Source organism: Puma concolor, chromosome D4 (assembly GCF_028749965.1).
Source record: "Puma concolor isolate L17-30 chromosome D4, mPumCon1.1.hap2, whole genome shotgun sequence".
In the NCBI taxonomy this organism is placed as follows: domain Eukaryota; kingdom Metazoa; phylum Chordata; class Mammalia; order Carnivora; family Felidae; genus Puma; species Puma concolor.
This window is the reverse complement of record NC_141679.1, coordinates 28276525-28290962: the sequence shown is the minus strand read 5'-3', so window position 1 is coordinate 28290962 and position 14438 is coordinate 28276525. Positions and strand designations below refer to the sequence as shown.

The 14438-nt window shown below is 47.9% G+C and overlaps 1 protein-coding gene across 7 annotated transcripts in view; it reads right to left on the bottom strand.

Annotated features, from left to right (window-relative positions):
* Nucleotides 1–12783, bottom strand: part of DAPK1 (death associated protein kinase 1) — a 186912-nt gene extending 174129 nt beyond the window's left edge. Inside the window, exons 1-2 of one of the 7 annotated variants that reach the window (XM_086685143.1) lie at nucleotides 12673–12783; nucleotides 11240–11409 (exon numbers count right to left, since the gene is read on the bottom strand). In XM_086685143.1, coding sequence (XP_086541269.1) covers nucleotides 11240–11301 — 62 coding nt within the window. In that variant the 5' untranslated portion in view covers nucleotides 11302–11409; nucleotides 12673–12783. Of the gene's footprint in view, nucleotides 1–11239; nucleotides 11410–11503; nucleotides 11696–11735; nucleotides 11888–12064; nucleotides 12182–12262; nucleotides 12394–12537 lie in introns of those variants that run through there. The other 6 variants (XM_086685140.1, XM_086685138.1, XM_086685144.1 and 3 more) reach the window with 6 other exon arrangements.
* Between the last annotated feature and the right edge of the window lie 1655 nt (nucleotides 12784–14438).

The following is a 14438-nucleotide window of genomic DNA, read 5'->3' as shown; positions in this document are numbered from 1 at the left end:
GCTGGCGGAGCCTCCTGGCCATTAAGTACCTCCTAACAATTCAGTCTTTCAGCCACCATCCTAATAGGCTTTTCTTGGCACGGGCGATTTGGGCTTGGCCAAACACTCATTTTCACATCTTAAATCAGTACGTGTCAGAACTGAATGGAGGCCCGGATCTGCCACAGGTCTTGTGTTCTGCAGCAAGCTCACTTTGGTCAGGAACTCGGGGGCGCACACACTCATTTCGGACCTCTTTTTCCATAAAGATCTGTAACAAAAATCAGTGACGTGTCTCTCTGATCAAATTCCTAGGGTCTTATCTGGCTGCTTGAGACAATTTTTAACTTAAAAAGAAGCTAGAAGAATGAAATAGGCTTTTCAAGTACCGAAGGACACCATATGAAAACTGAATTTGCATGCTGACCTGCCTCGGGTTCCCGACAATGCCAGGAGGGCTACCCCTCTGAGCATTTTCGAGCAGCTGACACCTGGCCGTCATGCAGCTTCAGCGGCCCTGGCTTCCCTGGACACATCTCTTTCCATCTAAATAGAACCTCCTTAACAGAAGCTCCCCCCTCCTTCTTCCCACAGCATCTGGGTGGAGGTTCAAGTTGGCATCCTATCTCTAGCAGCCCAGCTAAACTTTTGAATGCCCAGCTAAACTGCTCATTTGTTTCTCAGGAACTCGAAGAACCATCTACCACACTTGAGGCAGACCCGCTGAGGGAGCCCAGCACACAAACCGAGTCCTGGGTGAGGGCCCACCAGCCCAGAGCAAGCACACCCACAAGGACGGATCAGATGAACAAAGTCGAACGTGGCAGAATGAGCCCCCCACCCCACCCCCGCCCCGCCGCCACTGCAGACTGAGCCAAGGGCAGAGGAGAAAGGAGAAGAAAAGGAGGAAGGAAGTGACACATGAGCCCTCACCCCCACCCTCCCTAGGTGTCCAGACCAGAACCTGAGTAGGGAAATAAGGAATGGATGGAGAAGAGGTAGGGTTCTGATACATAGATTCAGAAGCATGTTATACAGTCCCCATACCCTCACCACGCCATTCCCTCTCATTCTGTCCTGTTAAGCAGCCATTGCTTCTCAAGCATTTAATATACGCGGGGTACTAGACCACTTTACACTCACTATATACAACCTCACGATGAACGTATTTTTTTTTTAATGTTTATTTATTTTTGAGAGAGAGAAAGAGTGCATGCACACATGTGCAGTGGGGGAGGGACAGAGAGACAGAGATAGGGAGGATCGAAGCAGGCTCCAAGCTGTCAGCACAGAGCTGGACGTGGGGCTCGAACCCACAAACCGTGAGATCATGAGCTGAGCCTAAATCGAACACTTAACCCACTAAGCCACCCAGGAGCCCCTCACAACGAACATATGAGGTAGGTATGATTTCTACTCCCATTTAACAGATGAAAACACCTGCATCTCATGGAAGTCAAGTGAGTTTCCCAAGGTAACAGCTAGTATATTGTGGAATGAGGGATTTGGGTCCAAAGCTCTGAGCCATATTCTAATTTCTGCATATGTACCTGCATTAGGCAAATAAACAAGGCCAAATTCGTGTTTAATTTAATCCCATCCAATGTGAGAGACACAAAAAGCCATGTTCTCTACTCTCAGAAGAAACTTACAACCCAGAGGGAGAGCCAAGAATCGCATGCATAAACCAACTGCAAAAGTACACAAATGGTCATTTCTATATTCCAGATTGTTAAGGAACATAAAAACTAAGAAAGACAGTCTTCCTGGTGGAATAGCCAGGGACATGCTCTGGGGAAGGATGTGGACTGAAATGGCCAGGTTATTTCCTCCTTTCCTCTTTTTCTCCAGGTGATAACTTCTCTCTAGCATAAATAATTTTTTTTTATTATCTTCATCAAAGGGAGAACATGGCTCAGAAGATGAGACCTACAAAGGATGGTCCCTATTAACCAGCAATATTCATAAAAGAGGACACACTCATTCCACGCCTGCCTTGCATTTAGCAAAACCAAGGGACTTCGTGTTTCAAAGCACCCCCAAGGCTCCCCTCGCCTGTCCACTGCTGTATTTTCCGAACACAGCTACCTCGTGCCAGAGGAGGGGTGGGGAGAGCACAGACTGACACAACTTCATCCTGGAAAAGATTCCATTTGTACTAATTCACTTCCTCTCCCAAACAACTGAACCAGTCGCCTGAAGCTCTACGTAAGGGAAAATATATGACGGTGCTTGGGGCCAGCCCTCATCAATTCTAGATGGGAAAACTAAATATCTTCCAGCTCTCCCGAAGCTTGTTGGAATTACCGTGCAAAGAAATGCCAAGAACAGAATCCCAAGAAGTCATTTTATAGGCTCACGGCCAAACGGGATGACAGGTGAGGATTCCACTTCATTCCACTGGCACAATGTGGAAAACGTGACATTAGGGAGGAAAAGGAGCAGAAGCGCCGTTAAGTCAGCCAGGCCTTGCCCTGAGCATGTTGGTGCCACCCCAATGACGGTCTTGCTGCGGCGTGCGCAAGCCAGGAGAGGGGCCATTCATACACCGCAGTGGGGAAGGAAAACGAACCTGTGCTCATCAGAAGCCAGAGGAGCTCCTGAGGACAAACTCACTAGAAGTTTCTGGCTTCACAAAAAGCTGTTCACATGCTAATTCAGTGCCCCAAATTTTTCATGTTTATTTATTTTTAAAAGAGAGAGAGAGAGAAAGGGAGAGAAACGGGGGGGGGGGGGGGGCAGGGAGAGGGGGAATGGGGGAGGGGCAGAGAGCGAGGGAGACACAGAATCTGAAACAGGCTCCAGGCTTCGAGCTGTCAGTCAGACTCTGACGCAAGGCTCAAACCCGGCTTGTCATGACCTGAGCCCAAGTCGGATGCTTAACCGAATGAGCCACGCAGGCTCCCCTGCATGCCGACTCTGGATACACTCAGAGGGGCAAAGACAACATTTAGAAAGACGACACTGTATATTCATGTCCCAGGTGCACAGCAGAAACCCCGGGCAGGTGCTGCTTTCAATTATACTGATTTATATACCAATAAGATAGTGATTCATCAGATAGCAAGTGACTTCTTGGCATTTTTGTTTTTGCTTACCAAATTTCTACAGACAGCTCCTCTGTGTATCATGTGCAACCCAGCATCCCGGACAACAGCAGTTGGCTGTCAAAAGTCTATTCTCGAAGGTATTCCGTATACCTACAGTGCCCGTAGCTTAGTTTGTTGTTGTTTGTAAAGTGCAGCAGCTTGTAACTCCCAGTCTATTAAATCCTACACTCAAAAGGTTGCAGCCTTTCACCACTTTTCCAGAGACACACACACTGCTTACCCAGAAACCACAGATGGCAAAAAAAAGAAAAAAAAAAAAATGGGACTCCACACAGAAGCAAGGCAACGTCTCAAAGTAGGATGGGAACCTAAGAACTGAGTCAGCTCGAACTAGTGACCTCTTCTGTCTTCTGCCCCAAGCCACTCTCTCTCTGTCCCAACATATCCCTCCATCACTGTTCCTTGCCTTGCCTCACCTAAGTCATACCTACCCTCTGCATACACAGCCTGCTCAAAGACAGACATGTGAGTTGTAGGCAGCTCAGTGGAAAAGCTAATCCTTTTCATGACAGATCAGAAAAAGGGGCACTGATATGTTCCCTACATTTATCTTTCAATGGGAGAATTCTACTTTTGGGGGCCTCAAACAAGAGCATGGAAGACTAAAAGTACCGTTTTTAAGTGACAAAGGAAAAGCGTGCGTGGTTTCAAAGGCAGAAAACAAGAAGCTGCAGAAACAACAATGGGGAAGAATGGAAATCAGCTCCTTCCTTGCAGGTGAACCCTTACAGTATCAGCTGTATTTGAGCTACACCAGTCTTGTTCATCACATTAGATCTAAGTAAGAACGATTAGGCAGTTTTGACAGAAAATGTGTCCCAAAAGAGAGTCCACACTCGGAGTCAAATTGCCCAGCCGAAAACCACCATCGAATATAAGGACCATCAATATAAATTTTTCAAACACCAGAGATCAGCAGGTTACAGCGTTCATCTTCTCAAACATTATGTTCCTCGTCTGAAGTTGAACGTGTTTATAAAGGGAAAAAGATCAACAACATTCGCCCCACCTCCTCTCCTGACATCTCTCAATATACATTAGGTTGCTGAATAAAATTTCTCAAGCTCATGACGAAATGCCGTAGAACACAGAGGAAAGCCCCGCAGTCATTTCTCAGGGGGAGGTAACATTACTCAAATGGCCATAGTGTGATCCCTAAGCCACATGAGCTCATAACGTCACCTAAAAAAGGACAGAAGTGAGAAATAAAAGCCACCCAGGATCACACTGGTGACCTACACCAGAGGTTAGTTATAGGCACATGACCGATTTTGTTTTGTTTTTCTGTTTTGTTTGTTTTGTTTTGGGCTGGGGTCGAAAATAAGACGGGAACCATTTTAGGCTTTCCAACTTTTTCATTGTAACAACCCTTGTGGTGCATTGAACCTAGAGAGAGGTACAGCACTTTCTGGTTTACCTAAGAAAGATTCACTAGTTAGACACAGTTATTTTAATCCCATTTAGTTAGATGATATAGAAAAACCGAAGGGCAATTTTTTTCCCCTCCTCTCCCTCCTAACTGCACATTTAAAGGAATTCATTTAGAATGTTAACAAAGTGATAAATTGGATTTACTCTAAATAATTATACTATCATATCATCTCTTTCAAGGCTGAGAGATGATGCATTCTGTTGTGATAATTTACCTCAATAAACCGAAGCAAAACAATTCAGTATCACCTTCCACCTCAAGTCTCAAACAATCACATACCAGCCCCAAACCAGACAGACGAGTGCCACTTAATGAAACGAAAAACTTTGTCATGTAGGGGATGGCCCACTAGGCAGGGCCATGACTCTTAACACACTACCCTACTCAAAGGTTAAAAAGTAATAAGAGTGTTCTGTGAACTTTCTAAAAAGCTGAACTATTAACTTTCGGAATTGGGTCAAACTATGCCACACACTAACACCATTCATAACCGTGGGGCACAAGCCATTAGGAAAAGGAAAGAAGTTTCTGTGGGCAGGAAAGTGCCAAGGAAGAGTGCTGTGCCCAGAGTAAGCCCCTGGCTGGTGGAGGGCAAGGGGGGCATAAAACCTTCATTGAAGTGGCTACTAGCTCTTCTAACCACCCTCTCCAATGCAGGTATTAAAACAGATTAGCCTTAGCAGGCTGCCCAAATCACCTTTCTTAAATATCAGCTTCATCTGGCTTCCAAAAAAGGAAAATTGTCAAATCCTAAGTAGTGTGAAGAACACTAAGGAAGCCTGGCCAGGATTCGGGGCCCGCCTCCTGCTACCTACTAAGAGCTGCTTAACAAAGCCACTTGACCTAAGCACCCACTAGATGAAATAAGAAGGGAGGACCCAGCGATCACTCCAGCTTCTTCTAGGTCTGGGTGTCCAGGGGTCTCTGGGCTGAACTTCACCAATGCGAGCCCCTTCCCTCCCCCACCAGTAGGCTGCTTCTTTGTCTCACGATGAGTAGTAAGTTTCTACCAAAATTAGGCTTTGTTGCATTTATACCAAATGCTTGGTTAACTTAGGCACACACAGCAGATGGCTAGAATTAAGGATTAAGGATGAAATTCCCTGCAGGAAGCCAGGGGGTCTTCGAAGAGGTCAGACTATGTAATTGACCTTGTAACTCACAGGTCACCTCCTGAGACAGAGAGTGAGACCCCAAAGGGCCTCCGAGAGCCCTGCCTCGGCACCACACCACTTTCAGGAGTATCCAGCAGCACACCCTCGTGCCTCTCCACCCAGATGCCCTCCCTGCCTCTGCCCCACCCGGAAGGAAATGGCCTTTGCCTTCAAGCAGTCACAACTTTGCTGGGCTGTAAGAGGATAGGTCGCCAATGTCACCTCTCCCGATATAACCCCCATATGTAATTACTGAAATTAATCTGAGCATCCATTTCTGTAAGCTTACTGTGTGTTTTTCATGGCTTTGCAGGGGCAGCCAATGTTATGGCGCCTTAGGTTCCTAAGTGGATGGGCAAGATACAGGCTTAGAGTAACAGGGCACAGGGGACCCAAAAGTCGGCTTCAATGCTTCTTGGCTCCCCATCAACAAAACCTCAACCCCCTTTGTTCATGGCCCCATCCAACCTAAATTATGCCTAGTGATCCAGAGGTGCCTTCCCAGTGCATCAAGCAAGCATCCGGCCAATTGCCACTCATGACCATCACCACGCCTTCCCTCCACACCCCAGAAGACCATTATTAGACCTTCCTAAGAGGCACAGAATTCAAAATCACTGAATGCAGAATATAGTCAATGATATTAACATAGTGTTGTACAGTTGCAGAGGGAAGCTACACTTGGGAGCATTCTGTAACACACTGACTTGTCCAATTGCTACGTTGCACACCTGAAACTAACATAACATTGTGTGTCAACTATACTTCAAAAAAAGTTGCTGAACATTACCTCCGCTACATATATTTGAACGTTCTCTCTCTTAAAACATTGCAGCCTCTCCTATCAAAGGAAACATCTGAGAAACACAAAAAAAAAAAAAAAAAAAATCACATTCAGCGCTGTCCTACGGGATGATCTCCTAGTCAACCCAGTGGGCCTGTGAGTCCCACTTCCAAAGAGGAAACGTCCCAAGAAGTCCTTCCTCCTTCCATCCACACAGGCCTGCCGTAATTCTAATTCACCCCTGAATTCTAATTCACCCCTGCAGTCCGCAGTAAACCAAAGGAATGATGTACTCCGACTCTCGGAATTTAGGACAAAGCCTTACTTCAATTAAAATGCCTATGGATTTTATGCCAAAGGGAGAATGTTTTAAATTTGAATTATTAGCTTCCAGCTATCATCCAACCCGTGTAAACTCTCTAAGGCTCCACTTTGTTTTGTTTAAAACTGATCTTGTGCTTGTAAATTTTGGCTGCTGTGCATATTACTGTTCAGGCATAGACAATACAAAAGGAAAAGCAGCTTTGATGTTTATGAGCTGCAGACTTTAACATCCTAAGCTCATCTCCACCAGGGTCATCACTTATGGAGGGCTATACGTACGTACATGTTGTTGGGGTGGGGGAGGTGCGTGTGTGTGTTCACGGTGCTTTGCATATATCAATCCATTCATCCATCAGCAAGTATTTATTGAGCCCCTACTGACATGCACCTAATTAGGCATTAGAGATAAAAAATGATGAGCAAATCCAAGGTCGCAACCTTGTGACAACCTGTGGGGAAAGCAGATAATCAAAGAAGCAATGACTCTACAATATGGTAAACACCAGGATGGGGACAACAGGTTATTAAAAATAATACCTTAGGCAGTGACGGTGTGTCAGATGTTTACAGCCACTGTCTCCGACTCCCACAACACCCTATAAAGGCAGGTGTCTCCTCACTTTCCAAATGAGTATACTAAGGCTGGCCCACACCACACGCTGCATGCTTATCAGCATCAGCGTTCACATCATCATTTATGTCTCAAATCCCCATTCTGGTCTCGATATTGCACCTGCCAACGTGCATTAGTTTGTTCAGGCATGGGTCAAGCTTTCGCCTGGTGTTACACAGCGCACTCCGTGCCCTGGGGAGAAAAGACCGCGGAACTCACCCAAAAAGAACGTTCAAGCTGGCTACAAGAGGCAACACAAGAATAACGACAACACAGATCAAGGACACAGCATGGCACGAAGCCGTCTGCGGTCACGTACCAACACAGAAGAATGATTCAGACGGCACATCTTTGGTTTCTAGAAGGGGCACATCATTGTGGTGGGATTTCTTCAGGAGGGAAGACCTAGGTCTTAAGATCGTGTAAGGTGAGACAGTGGAAGAGGAAAGAAGGCCTGCTCCCCGGGGAAGAGGTGCTCAGAGAAGTGTCTAAAAGGCTCACAGGTTAGGCTGAACCACTGCCAACCACATAACCAGAGCCCAAAGGTGGGACAAGCCAGCCTGTGGCCTTCCAAGTGCCAACTGATAAGAGTGGCTGAGGCACCCTGGGGCGTTAAAAGGACCCAAGCGGACCAGCAGATGGAGAAATCTGCATTTATAAGAACCCCTCCCAGAAACCATTCCATGGGATGGAAGCAGTGCTTTGCTCCACCTCCTGAGACAGAGAGTGAGACCCCAAAGGGCCTTGTAGAGTCAACACGGAAGGTCACCAAACAGTCTTCTAAGGACGGGGGTCCTGCTCATTACAGGAATTTGTTTCCACGTGGAGGCTGGGCTGCTTCACTCTAACTCAGATGGGGAGGCCAAGGGCAACATCAATGTGTCTCCCCAAGGACCCTTTTCCCAGAAGGCCTCCCTTCCCCAAATTGGTAAACAGATACCTGGATGCACATTGACTTGCAGGCCAAGTCAGCAACCTGCCTGCAACACCCACAGGTCTCCGCCAGGCCTGCAGATGAGATCTGCATTTGTTTAACTCTATACCGCTGATGAAAATATGTTTACATGTGTTACACAACAGCCATGACACAAGCACTAAACCTCTCACTTCAAAAATGAAGGAGGGGAGCCTGGGTGGCTTAGTTGATTGAGCATCAGACACTTGATTTCAGCTCAGGTCACGATCTCATGGGGTCTTGAGATCAAGCCCCGCTTCGGGCTCTGTGCCGAGCGTGGAGCCTGCTTAAGGTTCTCCTTCTCCCTCCCCGTCTGCCCCTTCCCATGCACGAATGCTGTGTGTGTCTCTCTCTCAAAAAATAGATAGATAGATAAATAAATTAAATAAAAATGAAGAATCCTAAGGGTCAGAAAGGGTGAGTGACTTATTTAAGGTCATAAAGCTAGCAAGTTGCAGAGGTAGATTTGGAAACCAGGTATCTTTCCCATGGTCTATCTGCTGGATCACCACTGCAATAACCAGAATACTTAATACAGTTCTTTACAGGGACAGAGAGCTTTTACAGCAGTCCTGGATAGCACAGTCCTGGGTAGACACACACTCACATACACAGACCAACAGACACGTGCATGCACACATACTCATACACACACATGCTCCTGCTTCTCCTAAACGTAAAGTAGTCACAGTAACACTACTGAGTGGACCCGTCTTCCCTTCTCTCGCTATGGACTTGGTCTCCGCGTATTCATAAGTTAGGAGAGTAGCTATCACTTAGGTGACTTCTAAAGACACCCAGGTCAAGTGCTGAATCGATACGCTGGTCCCTGTATCACTCACTGCTTAGATCAGCGTTGCATTGGTGCTAAATAACTGCCCATTTTCATTTCTGTGACACACGAAGCAGCCTCTTTTCTTCGTGTCTGCCTCAGTCAGGACTTGTTTTCGGGAAGTGGCTATTTCCAAGGCAGATGTAAAAATCACAGCACTTGGAAAAAAACTCCCCCCTACAATCAACCATTTCCCCCATTTCTAGGCAAAGCAAAAGCAGCTGGTATTGGATGGATATAGGCATATGTGCTCTATTTAAAAAAAAAAAAAAAAACAAACCCAACTCCCAGTTTTTCACAGCCCTTCCTCCAAATTTGCAGGTCACATAAATTAAATTATTCAGCAAACAAGGTGTCAGTTAGTGTTGCACAGCGGGGAGAAAGTTATTCACGGAAACAAGACTGAGGCCAAATCAAAGCGAAATGCACTGATAAACGAACAGGCCACCTCCCAGCTCAGCTAAGAGGGCCTGTCATCTCGCCCACAAAATAAAGATTACAAACTCCCCCACCAGCCTCAGGGAGGCTTCACTTTTTTTTTTCTTTCTCAGAACACATAATTCTAGCAAAAGATCTTACTGAAAATAAGGTCATATACTTAATCCATAAAGCAATCAGCTCGTCTAATTTTAATCACTCCTCTTTCTAAGAGAATTTCTGTAAGCAGGCCACACGACACAAATGGAATTAAAATATATTTTTCTACCCTTTTCCCCTACTCTCAAAGGAAAACTCCATATACCACTCATCTTGCTGAAAACCGCAGGAATAGAGTGATTTAATTCTAGTTAAACCAAGTACCTCAACCGCACACCCTTAAACCTTAATCTTAAACATATCCAGGAAACATGACTTTTGAGAGCTTTCTTTCTAAAGTATTCACTCAGTAAATCTGCAATAGATGGGAAGCTCCTCTTAAGTGCAGGCTCTCAGTGATGTCCTGAGTTGGTACAAAACACACAGAGAAATATTCTATTACAGTAACTTTTTTCAAAATTGCTTTTATTCTGCACTATTACTTAAACTTGTAAAAAAATTTAGTTAAGCTCCACAGTGGAAATTCTCATTAGGTAACCTGGGGTGTGGGTATTTCTGAATTTCTTTCTAGTAAAGAAACTGCTTTGCATCAGAACATCCGGGGTACATGGAAAAATATATATTTTGATACAAATGTAAGTAAATACACACTTCCTGTTTGTTTCAAGATCCTTTAGTCAGTACAAACACACTACAATCAATCCTTAACGTTGAATTTAAATGTAGGTGTGAAAACAGCTTTCTGCTAGTTAGACCAGAGCTCAACCAACACACCCTGTCAAATACCCAGTCAAGGGGAAACTGAGCCAGCCCGGAGCCGCCTCAAAATAATCATTCTTTGTTTACCCAGAAACTGAACGACTTTACACACAGAGACACAGCTCCCAAAGCAATGCTCTGAATCCAGACAGCCCTATTAGACTCTCCATCATTTATTTGTTAAAAATTTAACATTGTAAATGAAACCAAAGCAACCACTAACACCACAGGGGTAATTAAATTCCTGGTTAGAGGAAGTTTCAAAATCCAAACCCAACACCAGCATCTGGCAAGTCGCCAAATATGATCTACCAATACTTACTTGCTCGTGTTACTTTGAAAATGCAGACAGAAAGTATTAAGATTTTAAAAGCCAACTAATTCGTTTGTACCCTGTTTAAATCACATAGAAGACCTAACTCCAGCCGCAAACATAACTTAGCGTCTGCCTCATCTCGGAAGGGCAAATGCTGACAAGAGTTACTGCAGACAATTAAATCTGTTCCTGTCCAGGGGTCTTGATCAATACCCTCTGCAACGTAATCACTGAAATCGCCTCTCCATCCTAGCCCCTTGGATGAGGTGGTTTATTTCTGGTTTCCAGCCCGCGCTGGGCTAGTAACTCCTTTCTCTATAATTTGCACATCTCTTCGAAGGGAGAGGGAGCCGCCTGATTCAAATTGCATTTGTTTACCGCCCACTGCTCCAATATTATGCATTCCCGCGACCCAGTGGCAAGCGCTTCCGGCACCCCCTGTACCTGCCAAGTTCCTCGCCGGTGTCGTAGTAATCATCCACGTTTTCCTGCCTGAACACAGTCATGATAAACTGTCACACCTCAGCAAAGCCCAGCGCACTTCAGCTCCGCTTCCCACACCATCACCACCGCTCCTGCGCCTCCGTGGGCCCCTCATGCATCAGTCTCCAGCCCTTTAAAATAAGAGCAATAACAATAATAAAATGACAACCCGGAAAGGAAGAGGACCTCCCCATGCTAAGAGCCGCTCGCCTCGCCGAAGCCCACCTCTCCCCAGCTGCCCCTCCCCGCCCGGCGGAGAGGAGCACCCTTTGTTAAACCCGCGCCAGGGACGCCCCCGGCCCCGCAGCGCCCGCGCGCGCGTGGGGCCGGGCGCAACCGCACCCCAAGGTCCGCGTCCCCGAAAGCAGGGCGCTCTGAGCGGATCAGAACCGGCTCCGGAAGTGACTGGCCTCCCCGCCTCCCCTTTCTCCACACACACGCCCACCCAGCTCCCCACCTCCGGGGGCGCCGCGGAAGAATGAAGCCCGCGCCCGGGAGGAACGCGCCTCGCTGGAAGCATCCCCCTCCAGCCCGCCGAGGCTCGGCGGCCCCCGCGCCACCTCTCGGCTCCCGCACTCCCCGGCAGCCGCGGCCACCCTCTCCCCTCCCTCGAGCCAGGCAGTCCCCAGAGGCACATTCCTGGCGACTCCCGCTCCGTTACCCGGCCGACCCGGCGCGCGGCCGCCCGGGGGAGCAGGGGAGGAAAGGGAGCGGCCGAGGGAGGCGCGGCCGCCTGCTCCCGGTCTCCGCGCCCCGACACAAAGCGCCCGGCCCGGCCCGCGCCACCTGTTCCCACCCGGCCCGCGGGCCTGGGGGCGCCTCCTGGCTGCGATCCCACTTCTCCCCCTCAGTCCAGCCGCCCCCTCCTCGGCCTTCCCAGTTGCCCTGGGCGCTGCCCGGGCAAACCCCGCCGCGCCGCCGCCGCGAAAGCAAAAGCGGGCGGCGGGGCCCGGGAGGAGCCGGGGAGCGCGCGCGGCCACTCACCCGGGCGCCCAGGAGCTGCCCGAGTCCCTCCCGAGCTGTCGGAGGCCGACCGTGGGCGCCAGCGCCGGAGACGAGCGGGGCGGCGGCAGGAGCGCGGGGAGGGGGCGGGTGGGGGGCGCGGATCCCGCGCGTCCGCCCCGGCGTCTGCTCTGCCGGGCGCTCCCCCCTCCGGCTCGGGAGCAGCTCTTCGGCTCCTCGCCGCCTTCCTGGCGGAGGGCTGCCGGCGGGCGGCCAATGGGGACCCCGCGAGCGGGCTGGCGGCACGGCCCACCCACCTCCAAGCTGCCGGGCCCGGCCGGCGCTGCGGGCTCTGCGCAGCGCTCTGGCTGCTCCTCCCTGCTCTGCGCTCCGGGCTCGCTGGCGCGCTCTACCGCGCACACCCCCGCGCACACCCACTCACCGACACCCACCCGGGAGCCGGGGGAGCGCAGCCGCGCGCGCCGTGGGCGCTCCACCTGTGCACGCCGCTCGGCTGCCCCCCACGGCCGCCGCGTTCCAGAGATACGCGATTCCTCCGTCCTGCAAATGTGAAATGAGCGCCCCGCGTGTGCCAGGCACGGGGCTGGGCACCGGGAACTCGGAGACCAAAATAGATTTAAAAGAAAAACAAACAAACAAAAAAACCCAAAAACCCTGCCCTCATGAAACTTACATTCTGGTGGAGAAGACGGGGGGGGGGGGGGGGGGGGGGGAAGCCGTAAGCAAATAAGATCACTTTGGAAGAAATCGGCTCAAAGGAGACAGTAACACAGAACAGGCTAGAGTAGGGCAGAGAGGGAATGGGTCGTACAGTCCCTCTCCGGAATAGGTATGTCTAGCTGAGATCTGAATGATAAGACATGCAACCAGAGAAGAAAGAGTTGACGTCTCACAGGTCCAATGAAGCAACAGAGAGGAAGGGTTTATGTGTGCTCTTCAATATGTTTTTGGCTATTGATGACTTAAAATGTGGCTGGCTAGTCAAGAGTGAAGTGTTCAAAAAGTATCTCGGATTCCAAGACTTGGTATAGAAATAAGAATGAAAAGAGTCTTGTGAATATTTTTGTAATAACTACATGTTTGGATGATAGTTTTGGATGTATTGAGTTAAATAGAATCTATTATTAAAATTAATATCACCTTTTTTTCTTTTTTAAAATGCAGCTACTAGAAAATATAACACTACCTTTGGGGCTTGCATCATGTTTCTGAAGACTGTGCTGGTCTACACAGAGACCCCATATTTCCTGGAGACTCTTCATCCATTCTATTTCTTACTCTGCTCCCACCACCCTTTTAGGTCTGGGGAACAGAAAGGATGGTTCCCCATAGGGACTTTCTGGGGATCCCCAAACAGAAGAAAGCTCCTACAGGGAAATTTATCTTACTTCTTAGAATGACAGAAAATATGTGAGCCCTCTGAGATTTTAGATTTACATCATTGTTCAAGTAATCTAGATTTCCTAAAATGAGAAGGTTTAAACTCTCTTTGGTTCAACAGAAATATCAACTGTAGACTTTTTGGCCTATTGGAAAGAAGAAAGAAAGAAAGAAAGGAAGAAAGGAAGAAAGAGAAAGAAAGAAAGAAAGAAAGAAAGAAAGAAAGAAAGAAAGAAAGAAAGAAAGAAAGAAAAGAAGACAGAGAGAAAGAAGGAGGGAGGGAGGAAGGGAAGGAAGAAGAGGGAGGGAGAAAAAAAGAAAGAAAAAGAAATAAAAAGGAAGGAAGGAAAGAGAGAAAGAGGAAGAAAGAAGGAAGGAAAGAAAGAAAGAAAGAAAGAAAGAAAGAAAGAAAGAAAGAAAGAAAGAAAGAAAGAAAGGGAGGGAAGGAAGGAAGGGAGGGAGGGAGGAAAGAAGAGGGAAGAAAGAGAAAAAGGAAGGAAGGAAAGAAGGAAGGAAGGAAAGAGAGAAAGAGGGAGAGATGAGACAGAGAAAGAAAAAGAGAACGAAAGAAAGAAAGGGAGAGAGAGAGAAAGAAGGAAAGAAAAGAATGCCCCTCAGACCTTATATCAGATGGTCCTCTTAAAGAACATTTCAATTCATGGTCCACAGGAAGGGCACACATTCATGATGACAGAAACAAGGGAAGGTTCCAAATCGGGAGATGGTACCTACCTTAGTGGTGGGTTTGAAAATTAATACAAAAAGATCTTGAGAGGTGAGCAATACAGTCAAAAAATAACAACAACAACAACAAAGT